General features: G+C 50.2%; 1 protein-coding gene across 3 annotated transcripts in view; it reads left to right on the top strand.

The window, feature by feature from the left end:
• The window catches only part of SLC37A1 (solute carrier family 37 member 1), a 69,163-nt gene that overhangs the window by 1,610 nt on the left and 44,489 nt on the right, over positions 1-23,064 (top strand). The window contains exons 2-5 of one of the 3 annotated variants that reach the window (XM_074324860.1): positions 2,337-2,561; positions 4,375-4,466; positions 5,734-5,867; positions 20,449-20,674. In XM_074324860.1, coding sequence (XP_074180961.1) covers positions 20,619-20,674 — 56 coding nt within the window. In that variant the 5' untranslated portion in view covers positions 2,337-2,561; positions 4,375-4,466; positions 5,734-5,867; positions 20,449-20,618. Of the gene's footprint in view, positions 1-2,336; positions 2,562-4,374; positions 4,467-5,733; positions 5,868-16,043; positions 16,282-16,989; positions 17,166-20,448; positions 20,675-23,064 lie in introns of those variants that run through there. The other 2 variants (XM_019745666.2, XM_019745668.2) reach the window with 2 other exon arrangements.

Here is a 23,064-nt window from a genome sequence, read left to right as displayed (position 1 = left end):
TTCATCACACGAGACAAGTTCTGTCTCAGGTCATCTGGGTGGTTCTCTGATGTCTGTATACTCAGTAGCCATGCCTTCCTCATCTCTGTCTCCCCTACAGAACCCAGAAAAGTGTTTACACACAGTATGCTGCTCAACCAAGCCAGCGAAATTCAGTCCATATGGGCCTTTGCATCCTTAGTGAGATGGAAATATGGTCGAGGCCTTTCTTTCTTTATGTCTTTTTTGAAGGAATCTATTTTGTGTGTGGAAATAAATAAATAAAAATCTAAATGAGAACAAGCAATGACTGTCAGCCACCATGATTGCATTTGGCAGAGAGTTGCAGGCAGAAGGGCGGGAAGGCTTCGTAGTGGACAAAGGGACAGCTCTGGGTGAGCCCTGGTTGGAGGCTGTGTCCTGAAGCTGTGGGCTGGTTAGCTGGGGGTGGGGGGCCTGTGTGATCAGTTAGTGTGCAAATTCAGCTTTCTCTGCTCCGTCCTAAGTTGGAACTTCAGACAAAAGTTAGAAAACTCTCAGTTATTAATCAGGTCCTGGCCACTGGAAGCCGGTTGTTACAGGGTTATTGTTTGTTCCCGGATCAGTTGGTGGCGATAGCAGACTGACTTCCTACAAGTCTGATTTACAGCAGGTTGGCTTTCTAGGATGGTTACTGGAGATAACAGGTTGGTTTCCTGGGCAGGTTGCTGCGGACTGTGCCTCAGAGTTCTGTTTTTATATAGGTCTGGCCATCGTACATGTGTATATCCAATTTCTAGTGTGTTGTGCAAGTTATAAAATTAGATCTAAATATTGTTTGGTGCTTTTAATTGCTTTTGAGATTTAATACCTTCAACAATAAGCATAACCCAATCGTTTTATTTCTTTAAATCTAATATTTAAGTATTCAAAATAATTTATCTAAATGGAGGGAAAGCAGGTCTTAAAGTCAACATTGATTGGTGAAAACAATACTCACCTAGAGCCAGAATGGCCAAGTTTTAATTCTGGGTCCCCATGGCTTATTAGCTTTGGTCACCTCAGCAACCGGTAAGAAGCAGAGTTTGCCACCCAAAACATGCCTGTTTGGGATATTGACTACAGTGAGCTGGTTATTTTTAAGAAACAGAAGACACAGAAAGAAACTTGGATTCTCCCCCTTACCTCCCTAAAGGAATTCAAATAGACATACCTGTTTAAAGGAAGGGAGATCACTTTTGCATAATATGAACTAAATGTGGCAGACGGAGGAACCTGTAAAGTCTGTTTGTGAGTCTCCCCTCTGTGTCCCATTGTTTCTGGGTGGCCCGGCAGGAATTTGTGTACCAAATGTTTGCTCCTCCTTCTCTAACTGTGAATTGCCTACTCTCAGGTCCCATATTCTTAAGGAGCCCCCGTATGTACATATGTAATAAATTTGGTTATTTTCTCCTGTTAATCTGTTCCATGTTAATTTGGTTATTAGACCAGCCAGAACTTAAAAGGGTAGAGAGAAAATTATTTTTCCTCCCCCATATAACTCACCTGCCCTCTGAGTCTGTTTCCTATTCTGTAAACTGGGTAGAGTAAGCCTTACCAATGTTAAAGAGCTTCCACGGGGATCAAGGACGGTATTTTATTAATGTATTGTTATTTATTATGATAACAATGAAGATATTACAAAGAAATCACATATCATTAATAGCAAGTTCCCCTCACACCCACTCCAAGGTTCATTGTTTGTTGTTGCTGAGGGAGATCGGGGAGTGGCTGAAAAACGTAACAGAGTTTGATCCTGCTGGCAGCATTACGGTTGCCAAATCCACAAGGTGAATAATCCACAGATCCTCCTGAACACACATACCACGCAGAACTTCCCTCAGAAACAATTTCATAAAGGAAGGCTCAATCTTAACCAAATCTCAGGCCCAAACACATCACTTACTGAAGAAAGAAACAATTTACAAGCAAATTAAGACACAAGACCTTATAATCATATTTTTTTATTGGTTGCAAAGATAAAAAGACTATAAACACCAAAATTTAACAATTTTTCTTGGGGGGAAAAGTAAGGAGCTTGGAATAGTGGATCATTATTTCCTTCTTTAAACTTGGCATTTGCCACATTTACTATAATTGAGCATGTCTTTATATAATAAAACATCAAAAATATTTTCAATGTGAGAAATCTGGAATGGTAACCAGAACACGCAAATAAATGTTAGCTTTTTGCATATAAAAGCATCAGAAAAGTAACTTTCAAATTTGCTTTAAGGATGACAGTAACTAATGTCTGCTAAGTTTTGACCGTTTTGGTATGTTTTCAGTTTCATATGATTACCTTGCTACATGCTCACAGTCATTTCCCCTTCATACAGCTAAGGAAAGAGACGAAGTCACTGTTCAAGCTCATACAGCCAATGGGATTCAAACCAAGTCTTTTGACTCAAGAGCCCTCACTGTTCCTCACGACCCTCTCCTGCGCCCAGATCGCTGATGTAAAGGAATAATAACTCCAGTTTGCTGGAAGGGGCCGTACACCATCTACCGAGCAGAGAAGCTCTAGCTCAATAAGCCTTAGATCCAAAGGACCAGAAAGAGGCGTAAGCAAACGCTGTTCTAAATCACATCAGTAGCAGCTGGGTGCCCTAAAATTTACAATTTTTGTTATGTCCCACGTAAATTAGTCATAGTTTGTCCCCAAAAACCCTCTCAGTGAACCTACAGTAAATTCCCTGCACTCCAGGGTTAGCAATCGTCCAAATAAAGCAAGACGGGGTCACCAAAAGGACCACTCCCCAGCCTCCCACAGCAGCCACTGGGCCAGATCCCAACTGCGCTTCCAGAAGGAGGCTGCGCCCCAGCTCCCAGCTCAGGTCAGGCACAGAGCCTCACCCGCTCTTTCCCTCTGAGAGACCTGGGGAGTCCCAGCAAGACTCCATCAGGCCAAGTTGATTCCTTGCAGCTCCAGGCTGCCTGACCTCCTACCCCTGGGTGACCCGGAAGTGCTTGGTCATCACAGAAGCAGAGCTTTCAAACTCTGAAGGCCCTCAAAACATTCGCTTATCTCATCTTCCTGCTTTCTTCCGGGGAATGAGAGGCAAAAAGGGGAGGATATCACCAGAAGGGTTTCTTCCCTGGAAACAAGGAGGAAATCCTCTCCCACCTCGTAAAAACGTGCACTTCCCATCATCCCCCAGCAGGGATTTCCCATCATCCCCCAGCAGGGATTTCCCATCATCCCCCAGGAGGGATTTCCCATCATCCCCCAGGAGGGATTTCCCATCATCCCCCAGCAGGGCCTCGCGCAGATGCCGCTGTTCATGGAGAAGGGCTGGTGCAGGCGGCAGGGCCCCAGGTGAGTGGGCAGGGTGCGTGCCCACGGTTCCGCCAAGGTCCGTTTCCCCAATGAGAAATTATTTTCTTGCCTTTCTTAACTATGAATGAGAGAGACCCACCTCCCTACCCACGCCTCTGACCCCCAGTACGAAACGAGTCAAGAAGCTCGGTGCTGGCCGGCCGTGGTGCGTCTGCGCAGAGGCCCTGGTGAGGGTGCCTCCTGCTTCTACGATGGGACCCCCCGGGTTCGGAGGTGCCCTGGAAGCCCTCCTGGGGTCCCCTTCCTATGTGCCACACCTTTGTGCCACACCTCCAAGCTGCAGTCAGGGGCAGCCTGGCAGTTGCCATGGCGACGGCTGAAGGCCTGAGCCCGTCTCTTCTGCGCTTCCCAGGACAGTGCAGAGCAAGGGCCTTTAAGAACTTAGGGAGATCAGAAAAATGCAAACAGCGTGTTTTGTTTTGTTTTTTAAGTTTCTAGCAGCTGCTCAGATACAAAACAGGGACTTGCAACAAAATGAATTCAGGCCCATCTTTCCTGTGGAAATTTGAGATTGTTAAAATATTTGTATTCTTGCAAATTTAACTACTATGTATGTACATGTAATAGGTATATATATAACTAGATATCAAAAAGACAGGAATTACAACTTCTTTTTTAAAAAGTTTTTAGGGTAAAGGGGGTCAAATGTGATGGAAAGAGACTAAACTTTGGGTGATGAGCACACAATGCAGTGTACACATTATGTATTATAATGTTGTACACTTGAAACATAATCTTATTAACCAATATCACCCCGATAAATTTAATGAATTTTTGAAACAGAGTTTTTATGGCATCTAGTGGGTAGGAGTCAGAACCAAGGTTGGAATCCTAGTTCTGTTTACTTCTTTCTGAAGTCAACTTACCCATCTGTAAAATGGAAATCATAGTTAACTGGGGCTGTTGTGAGGTCTACATAAAATATTTATAATGAGCTTAGCCCAGCGCCTGGCGCTTAGTAACTGTTAGCTATTATTATTAATAATTGTACTGTTGTCACTCACATGGTAAGCTAACCACCTTTTGTCTATCAATAGGTCTGTGGGGAACTTTTGACAACGGTTTTGACTCATTTTCAATCGTTATTTCTTCCTGAAGAGGATCAAGCTGCCAAAGATGGTTCAGCCAGGTAACTGTTTGTGACAATCAGAAGTTAGTCTGTGATGAACAGATGATGTTTAATGCTCATGCTTTAAACATTAATACTAATACACATGAGGGTGGGAGGAGACTGAAGTTTCTAGACATATACAGACATGCAGATTCTTAAGTGTAAGTATTTTAACTGTTCAAGGTTATGTCTCTTATAAAAATGGCAACCAACAAGGAGGAAATAACCAGATACACACACACACACCAACCTGAGATATTTGGTTTAATGGAAGGATTGAGAATGCTGTGCTCAAGAGAGAAAAACAAATTCTTTTCCACCCAGGAAGTGGGATTCTTTAGTGATGTATCACACCAGTGGGGTGGACTGGCTGGTGGAGTCAGCCAGGGTGGAGATGAGCTGTCAGGAAATTGGGCAGACTTGAATTTCGTGTTGGACAGCAACCCAAGGGTAGAAACCATCTGTAGCTCACGTGTGCTCCCCTCTCCCACCACATAACACAGTGCCCAGCACATAGTAAGTGCTCAGTTAACGTATGCTCATGAAATTGAATGCTAGATACTATTTATGCAACACGTAAAAAAGAAAAAAAGTGCATGAATTTTTTATTCCTTTATTCTTCTGGTTTACGATCCTGTTTTTTTTATTCTTCTTAAATCATTTTCCATTTTCCAGGGCGCTCTCAGTACATTATCTAAATAACTACAACAGAGTGTGCTGTGTCCTTAGGTCATATACTAGGGGGGGCTATGAGGAAATGAGGAAAAAAACTAAAGACCCATTTGGGATAAATTCAACATTAATCCATACTGTTAAAATAATTACCCAAACTATGATGCCTGATGGCTACATGTTAGTTCCCCATCCTAAAACGGATGTCACTTTCCCCTCCTAGTGCATATGTAAGGTGGGTTCTGCTTTAACATTGCAACTTCCAGAAATGGACCAGGTTCTCCAAGGAAGGGACGGGAGGCGGCTGCAAGCTGACGTGTGCCCTCTTTTCTCAGAATAAGGCTCGCCCTGCCCAACTGCGGGAAGGTCATGAGGACCAAATAAGATAATGAGGATGAAAATGGTCTGGAAATGCCAGCTGCTATAGAAATGTACTGTATATATTTAACTCGGGTTTTTAAATCATGGTTATATAGTATTTGATGCATGTGGCAGTGATATAGCAAAGTAATGCAGTGGAACACCTGTGAGCCCACTCCCCGGAATACAGACATGAGTGAGCGAATGGAGTGACAGTGAACATCTGATGCATCGATCTCTGCCCTCATCTCAGGTCCAAGTCGAGAGTGCAGTCATACAGACTGAGGTGCTGGGCCGGAGCGGAGCACTAACCACGTACCGCGTGGCCCTAGGACGGCTGCCGCCCCGCTCGAGGCCAGTGAGGGACTCCCTGCCGCCTCAACTGGTGTAAGTCCTGTTCCTCCTTGCTAACTTGATGCGCACAGCAGCGTCTCCTGCTGCCTTTACTTTGTATTTCCTTGATTATTTGGAGCATAAGGGCCTTTCCCCACCCTCGCCCCCCACCCAGGTTTATTCTTCATCTACATTCACTACTAGTTACTTAGATCCTTTCCCCTCAGGGCACCCTCATCTCCCTGTGTACGTGGTTCCCCTGTTTTTCTCCCTGCTGAGCAAGTCTTCAACTCTGATACCTTCCCCGGGACACCTGTCCTAACTGCTTCGGGCCCCTTCTTACCATCCCTCTGGTTGTACTTCTGTCGCACTCCTTGCGCATTTGTGACTTGTGTTTCCAGGTTAACCTCCCTAAGCGCCCCCAGGGCTTTGGCCCCCACAGTCTTGCACAGAGCCTGACACTTAGTGAGGCTCACAGTACTGAAATTACTAAATGCCCTTGGCAAGTTAGGAAAATGCAATAAAGTAGAAAGAAGAAAGTGAAGCCCTGTCACCTCACCTCCAGACACAGCCGATGCTGGCATTTTGGTGTGAACCCTTCTAGGCTTTTCAAATGCATATGGACTTGTACTTGGTTTTATTTGTCACTTGCCACGACCACATACCCTTCATTATGTGGTAAACATGTGAAAACTTCTTCAAAAGTGTTTTAAAAGACTGAATAGTGTTTTACCTTAAAGATATACCAGAATTATCTTGACTCTAATCAAGGTTCGATAAAAGAGTGAATGGAAATGTTTAATACAGATTGGGGGGGGGGGCGCATTACTTAAGGATATTCTACTCCAGTATGTTATTAAGAAAACGCTGTTTCAGCTGTCTTTTCTGGGTACCTCATTCAGCGGTACTCTGGGAGGCCCACCTGAAGCCCTTCCCCAGCTCTGGCCCCTCCTCTTATGGCTCCGACATGCCTCTTGTTTGCCGTCTTTCTGTCCTCCCCAGGAGGCTCGAGCTGCTAGGACAAGCCCTTAGTGGTTGTGGACCAACTGCAGCTGGCAGGAGAGCTAAGTGAATCGTTTCCCTCCCTCCTTCCTGACAGCCAGGAAATTTTAAACCAGGCTGGTAGTGTTAGCTTTCCTGGGACTGGCACCTGCGCCATCTGAGCCCTGAGACCTGGCATGGAAAAGAACCAGGCTGGGATCTGCTTTGGGCCAGGCCAGGCCCCTGGCAACCCCCTCCAGGCAATGCCAGAACTCATCAGCGTAGTGCCATTATCTGTCGCACTGGGTACAGGGTCTCCGTGCAGGGACCCTTAAAGTGCCCCCATTGAACGAGAATGGAAATGTGAAAATAGACATTTATAAGCAAGGTCAGTTTGGTGAAAATAATCTCACTTCACCAGTTCATTCCTTTGATTAGTTCCCTTAGTACAGTCAGATGATAGTTTGTCAGCTGCAGATAGCTCAGATTTTATAGGCATATTTGGTTTAAAAACCTCTATTAACTTCCTGCCACCTAACCAAACCTTAACAGGATTTAGATTAGAGATGAGGGGGCAGGGAGTCAAACTCCGTTTTTAGAAGGAAACGGCAAATCAACAAGATAAGCTGACGAAAAGGCTCTCTTAGCCCAGCTCCCGACATGTCCGAGAATCATCACATGATCGGAATAACTTGCTGCGCTTCCCAGGGATTAGAGTAGCCCCAGCCTCTGTGCACTGACTCACAGTCTGAAGGACGTTTGTGACCCGTCACTCGACAGCACAGACTTATTGAGCACCTGCAACGTGCCAGCTTGATTCCAGATGATATGGGCTCACCAGTGCGCAAAGCAGGTAGAACTCTCTGCCCTCGTAGAGGCCACATCCTAACGCATTACCTCTTTCACCCTCACGTCAGTCCCAGGGAGGCACAGTGGGGAAACCAGTGCTCAGGAGAGTAAAGTGACATCCCAGGGTCCCCCACCAGTAAGTGTGGAATCAGGATTTGAACCCACGTCTTCAGATTCCAGATCCCAACCTTTTCTCCTAGACCGCTGTGCACTGTGGACTCGTGACTGGTGTTGAAAAAGGTGACTTTAAGGGACAGTAAAGAAAAAATGCCATAGCCAATAAATCACATCTATTACTGAGTTACACAAGTCTATTTTTAGAAAGGACCGAAAACAAATGGTTTCAACCACAGAAGTTAAACAGTTAGTGAACTAGAAAACATAGCTACTTGGCAGAGTCCTGGGCCCAGCCTACCTGTGGCCACAGTGAGTGCTGAGGTCATTAGGGGGCAGTGGCTTCGTGCACTGTCCGCCCCCTGGTGAGTATGGTGGATTCTGCTGCTTGGGCAAAGAGCCTCACCATGCGAGGCCAGACCTGCCCAGACTCCATGCTGGCTGAGAAAAGATGGGCACCATAGTAAGCAGACCACTAGGTTTGGTGCGAGAACATGAGCAGTGGCTGTTACCACCCACCAGGCTTATTAGTCCGCATATTGTTCCTAATAAAAGTACCTCGTCTTCAGAAATCATCAAATACAGGCCCAGAGGGAGCCTTAAGTACAGCCCCTCAACATAAGCCATATACTTGACCAAACCACGCCTGGGCTGGAGAGTGTTGAGCCTTGCAGAAAACCTTGTAAAACTTCCCGTCATGCTTACCACATTCATCTGCCAAGCTCCACTGAGGGAGTGACTCCTTGGGTGATGGGTCAGCTTCTATTTCCACGTTCCTGACCCGATAACTACCTGGAGGCTGAAAATGAAGGGGCATGTACAGCAGACGGACTCAGGCAGCACATGAGCCCGGAGGGGAGCTTGCCTGGCGGGGATGTAAGTCCCAGTTCAGTGCCAGCCCCTCCAGCAGCCCACAGCCAATTGGCTCCAGTTCCCTGCAAAGGCACTGGGAGGGGGGCCGTCTCAGGGACCATACGCCTTACCCATGTACACAGGAAAGGGAAGAAACATCTCTTCTAGGATCAGGGTCAAGGATCCAGAGCAAGGACATTGGCTCACCCTGTCTTCTGCAGGCAGTTGGCCAAGCCCACCCGTGTAAATGAGCCGTTTCCTCCATATGATTTCAGGACACTTGGAAATGTGTCCCAAACTCAGGTATCGCAGGGTCGACAATCCTACCACCAACAAGCCATTGCCTAAGCTAAGCATAGCCTTCTCTTTTTTTACATTAATTTTTATTTTATTTGACAATGCACACTGGTAGTTTAAAATCAAACAGTACTGAAAGACACAGTTCTGTCCCTTCGTTCCTCATCCTGCAGCCCAGAGGCCACTGCCTTCCACTCTTGGCCTCCCCCCAACCCCCACCCGGGCGCCCCTCCCTATTTCTAAAGACTGAGCACGCTGACTTTTTGGTGGGTTCAGACCTCTTGTTGTGGAGATGAGCCCTAGCTCTCTGACACCCCCTCCCACTCCTGACCCAGTGGGACCAGCTGATGTAGCCAGGGAGACTCTCTAACCCTCTCTAACTGTGTTCAAGGCACCTGCCTGGGCCCTTCCCTTCCCCACCCAGGAGGGGAGCCCTTGGGGGAGACGGAGCTCCCATACATGAGCCAGTCAGGCTGGTGCAGCCTGAGGAGCCAGCAGGCCTGGACAGCTCCTCTCTGGGCTTGCGCAGGACCCGGCAGGCCCACGCCTCACAATCGATGGGGCCCCAGCTCCCTGGCACATGGACTCCGGTCTGCCTGGAACGTGGGCCACGCTTCACAGCGGGATGCTCTTCATTCTGTTGTTACCAGCAGCATTGAACAGAGCTCTCCCGGCTCAGCGGTTAGCGCCCACACTGCTGCAACTCTTGCTTTTCTATCCGTGGAGAAAATTATCCACATTAAGCAAACAGGTTCTGATTTCACCTTTCCTTATCTCTCAAATAATGGGTGATGCGTTTGTGCTTTCCAAGCTTGAGGCATTTTCTCGGGCTCTGAGGCCCACGGTCCTCCAAGCTCCCGATAGGCAGGGCCTACCCTTGCGCCCACCTTGGCCCGGCTGGAGCTTCTGTCCTCTCCTGGACGGCCTCTTCGCCACACCTCGCGGTTTCCCCGGAGAGGCCGAGCTCCTGCACAGACGTCCTTTTCAAAACTCATTTCTCATCACAACCCTGGCTCCTAGCACAGGGCTTCTTTTGCACATAGAAGGTTCTAGCTCTTAGAGCTTCTCTCACATGAATGACCAAGCTTTCCAGTAGGTGTCACATTGCCTCTTGCTTAAGAGCAGGGAAAAGGAGTGAGTCTTCACTGCAAGTTGGGCGGATGGCAAAGCCTCCCTTCCGGTGGGTTCTGCCCACCCGTTTGTCCAGCACCCACTTGGGCTCCCAGACACACACACCGTCACACAGATCGGCGCCAATAGAAATTCACTCGTTTCCTTCCAGCTCATCGCCTGGCAACAGCTGCTGTCCTCTCGTTAGGGTTCCCAGTGGTTACCCTCATTCCTCCAGATTTCCGCAAACACCAGAGGTCACTTCCTCCCTCTTCACTTTCAGCGACAGTCTTCACCTTCTGTGACAACGAGAACACAGATGAGAGCTCTCACCTGGGGCCTTCCGCCTCTAAAATGCCTCTGCCTAAGCACTGTCCCTTCTCCATCCTCAGCTCGTTTCTCCACACACGCTTTGGATCCCTTGTCTTTCTGCCTGTGAAGGGACATGTGTCCTTGAGTGAGAGCCTCTCTCCTGTACGTACCAACTCCTGTCCTCTCCTGCTTCTTCAGGACCTGGCCTCCTAGGAAAGACGGCTGCTTCCAGGTCTGGGGCAGGAACTGGGTGAGATGAGCTCAGAATAGCTTGTCACACTAGAAAGCAGTGACACTCAAAGGTGCCAGGGTCGTGTCAGAAGGACTCCAGACCCTGAGAAGAGGCTCCCACTGGCCAAAGGCAGGCAAATGAGATTCAGTAAGAAGCGTACTCAGTGGGTCACCACCCACCAGCTGTGACTCAGTCCCCAGTGCATGTAGCAAAACACACTGATGACTTTTGAAGAATACTAGAAAACCAACTCATTTCGAAAAGTGACAAAGGAAGGCATTATTCCGAATTTATCCTGCCTTTCCTGTACAAACTACCTCAGAGTAAACTAGATACATGACAAAGGGAAGTTTCTTGTTACAGAAGTACGCTGGTAAAGACGGGAGAGTGGAATTAGGCCACCACAATTTCCCTTCTGTGAGTTCTGACTTCTAAAGAATCAGTGAACTTAGAGAAGGAACACTCAGACCGCAGGACGAGATGCCCAGACGCTGTGTGCCTGCCTCGAACCTACCAAATCTGATCAGGTCTCTACACCTCACTGCCAACTTCAGGAAGTGCTGGGGGCAAAAGAACGTTTAGACCACAGCATGAAGGCGGAGTCTGCACAAGGCAGCGTGTAGAAAACAGACAAGTGACCTGCCTCCATAACAACAACGGCAACCAGCAGCTGGGGCAGAGAGAGACAGGCCGGGAAGTTTCCAGATGAGGAGACATGTCAAACAACACACCTGTGGACTGTCTGGATCCCCGTTTAAAACAAACAAAACCAAGAGCCAGAACACTTATAGGACAGTCAGGGAAGTGAGGACACAGGCTGGACACTTGATGCTGTTGTGGAATTGTTCTGGTTTGGCACAGCCATGACGATGGTTTTGTGGTTGTGTTTAAAACCATATCTTTTACAGATACAGATAAAACTTTACAGAAGAGATACTATGTCTGTCATGTGCTGCCAAATGATCCTGGGGCAGGAAGTGAAGTCAAAACAGAGGAAACAAAATCAGCCGTGTGTTGATAATTGATGCAGCTGGGTTATGGGTACATGCGTTTCACTGCAGCGTTCTCTCACCTGCTGCATAGGCTTGAAAATGCCCGTGTTTTACAAATACCCTTCTCCTTCCCAAGACCCTCTCCAGCTTTGGGCCCTGCTGTCTCTTCCCTTCCTGAAATGGTGCTCTGCTCCGTGCTGCCTCGTCTTCCTCACTCCCTACTCAATCCTCACCCACAGCAGTCTGCCCGCCCACCCCACCCGCATGGAAGTGTCAGCCATGAGCTTCTGGGTGAAGCCAGCAAACACTGACATCTTCGCAGCATCTGATTCTGTGGACCGCTCTCTCCCCTTCTGGAAACACTGCTTTCCTTGGGCTTCTGGGACAACACATTCTCCTGGCTTTTCCCACCAATCCATCCCTGGCTTCCAGCCCCTCCTCCCTGCCTGGCCCTGAAATGTTAGCACTCTGGGGTTCAGTCTAGTCTCCTGCCCAGGCAAGCTTTCTACTCCCTGGCTGTCAATTGCTGTCCATAGCAGGCCTCGCTCGCCGGCCTAGGATTCTTTCAGACTCCAGACCACACATCCAGCCCCAGTCAACAGCTCCACTGAGAGGCCCCCCAGGAACCCCACACTCAACAAGAGCAAGTAAAGTCCTCGCCTCAGCCCACCCCCCAGTCTGGTTGGCCTTTGCGTGTTCCCTCTCTCCATGAAGACGCCCCCATCCACTTAGCTACCCAAGCCGGGCGCCTGGGGGTCGTCCTGGCTCCTCCCTCTCCCTTGCCTCCTTTCTCTCACCTCCTAGACCTGTCTCCAGTCGGTGCTCCCCATGGCCGAAATCTCGGGCTGTATTGTCCTCCCCTCATCCCCTCTGCGCCCTCTCATTACCTGCACCATCTCTGACACCCAATCTGGCCTTCGGCTTCTGTTGTGACAACATGCTGTGTCCCCTCCCTTCTGTGCCCTTGGCCAGTTCCTCGTATGCTCCTGAGATGTCACTTGCCATGACCAGCTAGCCTGGGTCAGGTGACCCTCTCTTGCACCCCGTGTGTCTTCTGTTGTAACATGTAACACAGTGCTGGGCTTGCTGGCTACCTGTCTGCGGTCTTCACTTACGGGGAGGGCCACACCTGTCCTAGTGCCTCCTGGGGCCACAGTGTGGCCCCTGGGCCTCCACCTGTCTTGGGTTGGGTCAGGGGAGGGCAGGAGGAGAGGTGGGGTTGTTTACCTGCACCCCTTCCCTGCTGGGCTGTAATGTGAAGGCAGCTGCATTCCTACCAAAGCCCCTTCTGTCTAGCAGTGCCCTCTGCAGCCTGAGGCTTAGGGTGCTAATGACTTAACAACTTCCTGGTGTTGCCAGCCTGGAGTGCACTTTTGTTAATTTCCCTGCACCCTGCTAAAACTTACGCAGTGGCCCTTTATTGGGTTAAATAGTGCCCCGCCCCCCAAAAGAAAACAAAAAAATCCATTTCTTTCCCGGAACTTGAGAATGTGATCGTCTTTGGAAATAGGGTAGTTAGTTGCAGATGTAATTAGTGAAGTTGAAGGCTTTTGGAGTAGAGTGTACCCCAAGTCCACTGTGACTGTGTCTCATGAGGGGGAGACATGGCTGGAGACACACCGATGGAAGACGATGTGAAGACACAGGAAGAAGGCCACGTGAGGACAGGCGGATTGGAGCGATGCACCGACAAGCCAACGAGCATCAGGATTGCCAGCAACACCAGTAGCTAAGGGAAGACTGTAGCGGGTTGTTCCCGGGGCCATCGGAGGGAGCGGGGCCGGCCAGCTTCTTGAGCTCAGGTTTCTGGCCTCCTGACCCGTCAATTGCCAGTGTTTTAAGCCACCTGGTTTGAAGGCCTTTGAGAGAGCAGCCCTAGGAAATGAATATAGCCCCTTCCTGACCTTCACATCAGTTTCCATTTGAGTGGACCACCTATTCCTGCCACCTGCGTCTTGCACTGTGAACTCTGCAAAGGCAAGGTCCCTTGTTGACTCCGCAAGGCATCCAGGCTGGCATAGGGCTGGCCTCTAGAGGCACCCAATGAATATTTGTTGGATAAGAGTGTGCGTGCCTCTGATTTCAGCTGTTCCTCTCTTACTGAAATAAAATCAAAACAAATCCAAAGCCAGCATGGAAGTTTGGTGTTGAAGCAGGGTCCCGCCCAGGCAGTGCGAGTCTGGGCATCTGGCCTCATCTCTCTGGAGCCCTGGCCGGATCTGAGTCAGCGGCAGCCCAAGGACACACCTCCCTGGGCCTGGCATGCTTGGTCGTGATTTAAAGTACTGGATGTGAAGTTTAGCTGGATTGGAAATGCATTTGACTCTCACAAGAAATTTCAATCTTACATGTCAGTGAAAGAAAAGGAAGGCTTGTTAGATTCTTTAAATATCATTTCAACTGTTGTAAAATTTGTGTGATTATGAAAAATGGCTTTAAAGTTATCATTAGTTGCAGGAACAAAGTGTCTCAATCTTGGCGTCCCAGTTGCCCTCTCTGGCCTGAACTTGTGTGCTATCGTTTCAAGCACAAAACTTGATGTGTTCATCAGAGCAATCAGTTTTTCACTTCAGAATGTGAGCTGTTTTATTTGGGAGTTTTACACAGATTTACTAGCTCCTCCAACACATTTTAAATGTTTCTTACAATCATATAAGAGATTAATATAAAATTAACATTTTATAAAAGATTAATATTTTTAAGCAAATATGATAAGTCCCTTCTGGTTTTCCCTAGGGTGCCATACAAAGATTATCATTTTCTCCGTGAAAAATGTTGGGATACCCTGTACTGTCACACCACATCCATTCATGCAGTTTGCAAACGTGGATCAGTGCCCTCGGAGTGGTCATGACCTCGAGAAGGCCTCCAACCCATGTCTAGGGGCCAGGAGATGGGTTTAGAGATAACTAGTCCTAACTCATTGTGATATGTCAGGATCCGGAGGTGTCTGCCGCGCCCCAAAAATGCAGTGAAGACTGCCTGAGAGAACAGGGAAATATTTGACCTGGGCCCCCAAGTTTGAGCTCACTATGCCAGGCTGGGGTCAGGAGGACCAAGGCAGAAATACCAATGTAGGAGAAAGCACGCATCTTGGAAACCAGCAGCCATGGGCAGAAAGACGCACGGGTGGGTTAGGCCTTTAGAAGGGCGGTGTGAGACAGCCAGAGAGTGGGTTGCATGAGGGAGAGCTTGGAACTGGGGAGGCTGATGCCCCAGGTTAGTGAGAGAGGAGCCCTGAGCAGTTTCTGCAGGGCCCCAAAGGAGGGGGCTGGGGGCCGACTGGACTGGTTTGGGGCTCACCAGGAATGGAGTGTTAGGAAAGGGAGGAGAAGGAACCGGCAGACAGGAGGTCGGCAGAAAGAGACCACCCCAAAGGGAGAGAAGCCCAGAGGCCTGGACCAGCTCCCTTGCAGGATGAGGGGACCCCGCAGGTGTCCTGTGGCTGCACATTAGGGCCACAGTGAGGCTGGCAGCTTACCTTTCTGCATGGAGAACACTTCTCGAAAGCCTGAGAGGTGTACTTGATGCAACCCAATTCAGCAAACGGAAAAAGATGCCAAGGTGTTCTGGAAACACAACAGCCCCCGGGGCAAACTGTAGGGCCTGGCAGGGAGGGGGCAGCCTTCCCAGGCTGGCGTGAGGGGAGTGCTGGGCAGCGTAGGGCGTGGTGCCCGCCAGAGGCCCAGGTCACTGTCCACACAGACATTTCTGGGCATCTATGGCCTGGCCTTGGATTGGTTTTAGCCTTAAGAATTGTTTAAACTAGGGGCAGCCTTCCTTCTGGAATTTCATTTGTCAAATGTACTTTCTGCTTCGTTTGGCTTTTCTTGAAAGGTGCTCTCCTGGGGGCTGGGCTCCTGGCTTGAGTTTGGATGCCGTGTGTCTACTATGAGGGTTCTGCAGGTTCTCCTAGGCCGGTCTCAATTCGGGCCTTTCTCCCAGGCTGCCCGAGGTCAAATTTGGGCCAGAAGTGAGCATGGGATTCAGAGAGCGATTGTTCCTGGTGACATGGGAACTGTCTGTGAGGGCACCAGCGATGCTGGGTGACTGGGCCAAGTGACGGGGCCAGGCTGGGCTTCCCCAGCACAGCCGTGTGAGCTGCGTGTGTCACGCGTGCACACAGGTGTGATAAAAGATGGTTCAACGTAGCCTCGTGGTCCCCATTGTCACTGAACAGAATGCTAGTTTCGTGATTCTCACCCTGGAGATGGGGCGGTAGGAAGGGAGGTGGGTGGCCGAAGCAGGCAGGCCCTCTTTAGCACTGGTCCTTCCTGGGGGACGCCTGGCTTTGTTCCTGTTGGTAAGACCTACCTCGAGGACAAAGGGCCCGTGGGGAGCTCGGGCGTGGCCTGTGGAGAACGTATCAGTAAATGCCGTGCGCCCGCTGGGCGGCAGGTGCAAGGCACAGGATGGCCGCGAAGAATCCTGAGCGGACCAATGACCGCGGCCTCAACAGCTGGCAGGCAGGCGGGCAGGCGGCGCCACTCCGCGCGGGGGCGCCCCCATGGCCGTTTGGGACCCTGGCGCGCTCCGGGGCCTGCGGGAGAACCGGGGAGCGGAGGAGCGGGAAGGGGAGGGGCCGAGCCGCCCGCCGGGCGCCCCGCGGCCACAGGAAAGTGAAAGGGCCGCGGGGCCTCCGCGCCGCCCCAGGAAGTCGAGAGCAGGAAGAGCCCACGGAGGCCCGGCCACCCGGCCAGGCTGCGTTGCGTGGGCCTGGGCGGCACAGGTGAGACGCGGGGACGGGGACTGGCGCTGGGAAGTGTCACAAGGACCCCTCCCCACCGCCCGCACCTGTGGGGAATCCGGACTCTGCTGGCGCAGCCTCGCGGCACCTGCCACCGTGAGCGACAGGCGGGGGCGCCCGCTGCCCGTGCTGGAGGGTACAGTGCCCGTCCGGGCCGGGTCCCTGCGCGCTGCTCCCCCTCCGCCCGTCTTTGTTTTTGTCTTTGGCCGGGGCCAGGCGGTGTCGAGCTCTCCCAGCTTTAGGGAAGTCTTCCGAATGAAGGGTCTAGAGCAGTAGCGGACGCCCCTGCCGGCGTCCGGCACCGGGTGGCACGGCATTCCCAGGAAGTGGAGGCAGGGGAGCGGGGCTGGGCTGGCAGCGCCCACTGGAGCCCGGGCAGGGACGAGCTGAGCTGTCCTGCCAGGTCCCCTCCCCACCCACCCCACCGGCCGTGACAGCCGGGGGTCTAGGGATCCCGCAGGAGGAGACCCGCGCACTGTCCGCCGCGTGATGTGGCTGTGGGCATGCCCGCCGGGTCCTCCTCCTCCGCGGATCAGTCGCTGGGGAGGAGCCAGCACAAAAAGCCACCCGGGAGGCTGGCACGTCAGCACCCTGGGCCTTCGGGTTGTTTGTCTGTTGAGCAGCTGGTTCCCGGAGCCCTTGAGCCTCCTAGCCAACGCGAGCGATGCCTGTGACCTTCTGTATTTGTAGGTCTTAAAGCCCAGGAAAGTCCACCAGTCGCCGGCCACCACCTTTGGGCTCGTTTTACCTCTAGCTGCCATCATCCTGCCCTCCCAGCCTCTTGCTGCTTATGCTGGTGACCGGGTGAACCATCAGGATTTGCATTTGAATGGAGTGCACTGGAGAGCCCCTTACCCCACCCCCAGGTTTGAATTTCTAAAGGTGGAATCCTAAGGCAATCTTTCCTTCAGTCTCCCAGAGCTCACTGCCTGGAAAGTGCCCGCCTGCCCTTGAACTTAAATTGTGTGAGGTGGTTTGAAAACGTGGGAAACTAGCTTAGATTCCTGCCCGGCCCGCCCTCACCCCCCGCCCGGGGCTCTGGCGTTAACCTCCTCTGAGATCAAGCTTGAAGTCCTGGCCTCCAGCCCCCGAGTTTCCCCCACAGTGTGTTGGAACTGCATTGGCAGGTGCTGGTTGGTGCAGACGCCTCTGAGGTCCTGATTGTTGGTGGTGCGGAGGGAGGACTCCCTTTCGTATTGAAGCCGAGGGGAAGAGAGAGTGGCCACTGGCATGCATCCTAAATATTGAATAGAGCCTTCAAAGCACTAGCCATAGAAAGCGGGTGTGTTTGTTTCCTGGAAAGGAAGTTGTTTCCTCTTTCTCAGAAGACATGCATTTCCCACCCACCTTTGCCTTGAAATAAGATCCACTTTTAAAACTTGGTCTTTAAGTAGATGATTTAAAATATGCCTGGGGCTGCTTTGATTATTTACAACAAATGCTTAGTTGTGCTTAGTTGTGGAAAGGCCCTTTCAGTAATACTCTGGCCATTACTTACTTTTGAGTCTCATTATTTTTGTCTCTGAAGAGTATGCGGAACTTTCTAGGCTGCACAGATCACCCTGTGTGGAGTTGGAGGGTGGGGCTCGAGAGTGCATATTTCCCTCGGGTCATTCTGTCATGGGTGACTAGGTTGGGCTGTGGCGGAAGGTTTTCTTAGAGATGCTCTGAAGGGCTGGTTCCCAAGTCGCCTCTCTGACAGTAGAATGAAACCCGATATTCTGACGCTTTTCCTTGTAGGTTCCAGGGGCGCCTATTAACAGACATTTAAAAAAAAAAAAGTATATCTTCTTATGTACTTGGGCTGTGTGCCCCGAACAAGGTTTAAACCACGTGATTTGATCCAGTTCTGCTGCCGTGTGTGGTGGGGGTGGGCGGGAGGAGGGGACAGAGGGAAACTGGACGAACCTGAATTGTCCCCGCAGCGTCCGCTTGCCAGGGGCCAGCCACTGACCTCATTGTTCTGCCCAGAAGTGAGCACGCTGCCTCTCCCAGGGTGGCCGTGGGCTCACGCGAGGCACGGAGTCCTCCCTGAGGACCTCAGAGGTCTGCACCAGCTCTCACGGGATGGTTTCCAAAGCACGGCCTGGCTTTGCAGGGGGAGGCCTCATTACACTGAGCTCCGAACATCCCACGTGTAAAATCACGATCTGTGCACGTCTTAATTGTACTTTGAGAATTTATAGCACTTGCTCTCACCTGTTTCACAGGCAGAAGAGCCCACACTGTTTTAAAAGAAAATCGAGTTTTCTTTCATACTGATTTTCCAGTGCCTTCTGGATTTTTGCTGTTGTTTCAGGTTTTGCCAGAATTGAATTGAGGTTGATTGATGGATTCCTTAGATGGCAGGAGACTATTTCCAGACAAGCTGAGAGAAGCAGTGTGTTCACTCAGGAAGATGCATTCTGGCCTTCCGTTGTAAAAGTTAAACCAAATCCTTTACTCTGAAGTCATTGTCGCAGACTTGTTTCTTGAAGTATATTTAAGCCCAAACAGAAGTCCACTCATTTGGAGCAGAACTTTACTAACATTTTTTAAATATAGAGATTTGAGCAAAAACGATTTTGAAAAATTGTGGAAATTCATTCCCCACATCTCTTGAGCACTTGCTGTGTGCTGGGTTCTGACCCAGGGGATGGGACACAGCAGTCCCCTGCAGTCCCTTCCTCTCCTGAATTTACCATGAGAATAACACCAGCGGCTGTTTACTGACCCTCTGCTAAGTGCCAGGCTGCTGCTGAGTGCTTTCCTGGGTTCTCATTTCCTCCTATAACAGCCCTAAAACGTAGGTGTCATCCTCCCTGTTTTTTAGCTGCAGAAGGTGAGGGAGCCCAAGGTCAGCTGTGGGGCCAGGTGACGCTCCAGGAGAAATGAGCAGCTGAGGCTGTGTAATACAGTGAAGGCCCTGGTGGGCTCTGGAGCCAGGCTGGTGGGGACAGAGATGTCGCTCCGGCTGGAGCACAGGGGGCTTCTCCACTGCCTCCCTGAGACAAGATGGAGGGGGAGGGTTTCTGGGATCAGCGTTCACCAAAGATTTAAAATTTTTTTCCAAAAGTGGTATAAAGAAAAGTCATTGAAACAGCTCACTCTGGAGGGAGGACAGGAATGAAGTGGGGGAGGGAATCCCTTCTAATTGGGAAGACACGGGCACTTGTGAATAGAGTTTCAGCCCTCTACATCTGAACTATGTGCTGTGACGTCTGTTATCGCACGGAAGTTGTTTGAAGACATTAAATAAATGTCAGCTTCTTAAATCAAGATTAATGTTTACTCAAAAGTAGCTTTCTTTTTAAAAAGTGTATAACCTGTGAATTTTAAATAAGTGTAAGACAGGACAATCCACGGTCCTGTATACACTGGGAATGGTCTTATTTAACTCATTGGTCCAAAAGATTCCTGCTACCACGTGTAGAAGAACAACTGAAAAATAAGACAAGCTGTGACGTCGGCCTTGGGGCAGGAAAGCAGGCCTGTGTGCCAGGCCCCTTGCGGGGCTCAGGCCTCCCTGCCGATTCTTTCCTGTCTTGCTCCGCCTGTAGCCCTGACTTCACAATGGGGTCATTTCCCGTGGCCTCTGAAGTGACCACAGGAGATGAGAAATGAAGAAGCAGGTAGGCGCCGAAGTTCACTCCCACAGCATTCGATGCATTTCAGTTCAGTTGCACAGCCACAGTTACATGATTGATTTGATGACCTGCCATCTGGCCCAGGCCTACGTTCCTCTCTGTGACAGTGGCTCCAATGTGGCCTGGTCCTCGTGGATGGGCCTGAACACGTCTGGAGTCCCAGCTGCTTTGGAAGTTGAGCACATGCTGTGAGCACTGGGCACGCAGTAGTGCTTCGTGGGAACGGCAGTGTTAGTTCAGTCGTGTTGCGGGCAAGGGCGATGGCTTCCTCCGTGGAAGCCTTCCAGATGGAGAGGAGCTAAGTGGCTCTTTTCTACCTCATCAGAGCATCCTGTGCAAATCATTTCAGGGCTCTTTGAACAGAAGCCCCCAGGGCAGACGCTCTCCTGCCACCTAGAGCCCCTCGTCAGGGAAGGCTTTGATCTGGGCTGGGTAGCAGCCATCCAGGGAGTTATTTCTGCCAGGGACTCCATGGCGCCATTATCAGAACACCTGAATTCTCAACTCCTCCTTCTTCTTGTAGAGAGCTGAGCCTCTGCGAGAAGGAAGAGAGGACTCCTGCTAGACCTAAGAGGACGTCTCGCTTTCCAGGCTGTGTGAGTCCAGGGGCAACAGAGGACCACTTGGAACCAGGTTTAACAGCCTCTATATGAAGGACGGATTCCGTGACTGGAGCGCACGGTCTGTGTGTAAATGGCTCCACTCCCCACTGGCATCCGCTTCCTGGTCTCATTCTCCCGGGATCAGTGGTAAGTCCCAGCAACTTTGGTCTCCGGGTGGTGCCACGTGCAGGTGGGGACCACCATGTGGCCAGCTGTCTCCCCAGCTTCACGGTAAAACACACATGGATACTGGCCTCCCCGGAACTGTTGGATTGCTTGTTGGAAGCTATGACCAGGAACACCGCCGAGTTGCCCTCTGTCTTTGGTTCTGGCAGTGACAGATAGTGTTTGGACCCTTCGTGGTCTTCAGTGGTTTCTGTAATAATCATGGTTCCCACCAAGAAATGACCGCTGACTACTGGAGGGATTATAAAATAGCTGTGGGTAAAATAAGTATATTCACTCAGAGCTCCAGTGAGTGGCCTCACTGGGGCAGATCTTCCAGAGAGGAAATGAAATACGCAGACCAGAGCAGCACTGTATTCCTGAGCAGCTCTGAGATTCCTTCTCACGTTGCTCATGAATCCCACGCTTCTGGGCAGAAGCGTGAGGGCAGAGTCTGGAGCCCAGCTCTCTGGCCTCTAACCCACACTCTCAGTGGTTTCTCTCCTTTGCTGATCTCGGTGGGGAAGGAAAAAGTTTTCCTCTACCCTCTTAGGTTCAGTAATTGGGGCATGCAAATTAAACTGATCACATATGTATGGAAGCTCACAGAAAAATGTGACTCAAAGGGGCTGTTAGAATTTGGGGCTTAGAGACCCTCTTAATGGAGTGGGGGGACTTGTGGGAAAACAGATGACTTTTTAGAAAAGTAGGTGCACCCTTAGGGGAATAGATGTGAGATATGATAGTGTTGTGACAGTGTCTGTTTAGGTACGGTGTGCACAATTCTCATTTCTGATAAGAAGAGTCCATCTCCCCTCATCGCTCCCAGGAAGAAAGTTACAACTGAGTTCTTTCGGGAGGCTCTGCTTTTGGGCAGAAAAGAAATTTCAGGAACTCAAATGCTTTCTGCTCAAAATAATTTTTATGCCATAGTGGCCTTTCCGGACCATCACATCAACCCACTTGTGGCCTCCACACCTTTGCAGCCTGTCGGGCCCCTGCTGGTTGGTAGAGCCCCCACCAGGTCTCAGGTGTGACCTCAGACGCCTCCTTCTTTCCAGAGCAGTCCCTCGTTCATTCATTTCAGGTCTACTGCTAATCTAGCCACAAGTGTTTAAACACTTACCTTGTATTTTGGGGGTGTTTAGCTTCTTTATTTTGATACAATTTTAAAACACAGAAGAAAATTATAAGAATGCTACACAGAACTGTATGTCACAAATTCTTTTTTTTTAAGGTTGAGACCTACAAAGGTAGAGCACTGCTTCTCAAACTGCCTTGTGTGTGAATCACCCCAAGAACTTGTTAAAATGCAGATTCTGACTCAGTAGTTTGGGCGGGCGCCTGAGAGTCTGCATTTCCCTGGTGATGCTGTCAGAGCATTGGCCACACTTTGGGAGGCCAGGCTATAGAGTGTTTTCCTTAATTCTGTTCCATCTCTGCCTCCAACTTGCTCTTTGGCCTTTAAGAGTTATATAACCTTTCTTAGCTGTGAGAGAAGAGATTGGCTTTAACATTCCTGCAGAGTTTGTTTGTCTGTCCAGCACACCTGCCTGTTTCTAGCAGCACTTTGATTTCCGTTTGGGAACTGACTTTCCTCCTTTGGGTGCAGTTGGGATAAGTAGGTGAGTCTCAGGACTTCCCGTCCCATCATGGCGGCTGACGGAGGCGCTTCCTGGAACGCACAGGCCCAGCAGGAGGCAGGATGGGACCTCAGGCCATTTCCTGGTGTCTCCTGGGACTTTGCATCTTGAGTAGAGTGGGCCTAGGGCAGAGGACTGTTACAATGCACCTCGTCTTGCTGTGGGGCCTGGGCTCACCTGGCCGACAGCTTCTTATCGCTGTGCCTCATTGGCTTCTCCAGGTGTGTGTGTGTGTATGTGTACGTGTGTGTACGTGCACGCGCGTGTGTGTACGTGTGCGTGTGTGTACGTGTGTGTACGTGTGTGTGCGTGTGTGTACGTGTGTGTGTACGTGTGTGTATGTGTGCGCGTGTGCATGTGTGTACATGTGTGTACGTATGTGTGCGTGTGTGTGTGTGTGTGTACGTGTGCGTGTGTGTACGTATGTGTGCGTGTGCGTGTGCGTGTGTGTACATGTGTACACATTTTTTTCCTGAACCATTTGAGTGTACGCTGCTGATCTCACGCCCTTCTATTTCTAAACACTTCAGTGTGCATTTCCTGTGAATAAGCTGTTCTCATGTAACTACACACAAGATGAAAGTCAGGAAATTTAACACTGATCCAGTGCTATTGTCTAATCCACGGTCCGTGTTCAAAACTGTGTCAGATGTCCAGTGTGTGCTAGCTTTGCCCTGGCCCAGGACCCAGTCCGAGATCAGATGTTGCACTTAGTTGTCCTGTGGGTTT

Source organism: Rhinolophus sinicus, linkage group LG01, assembly GCF_036562045.2.
Source record: "Rhinolophus sinicus isolate RSC01 linkage group LG01, ASM3656204v1, whole genome shotgun sequence".
Taxonomy (NCBI): domain Eukaryota; kingdom Metazoa; phylum Chordata; class Mammalia; order Chiroptera; family Rhinolophidae; genus Rhinolophus; species Rhinolophus sinicus.
Note: the sequence above shows the minus strand (reverse complement) of the source record. Positions and strands in the feature narration are given on the sequence as shown.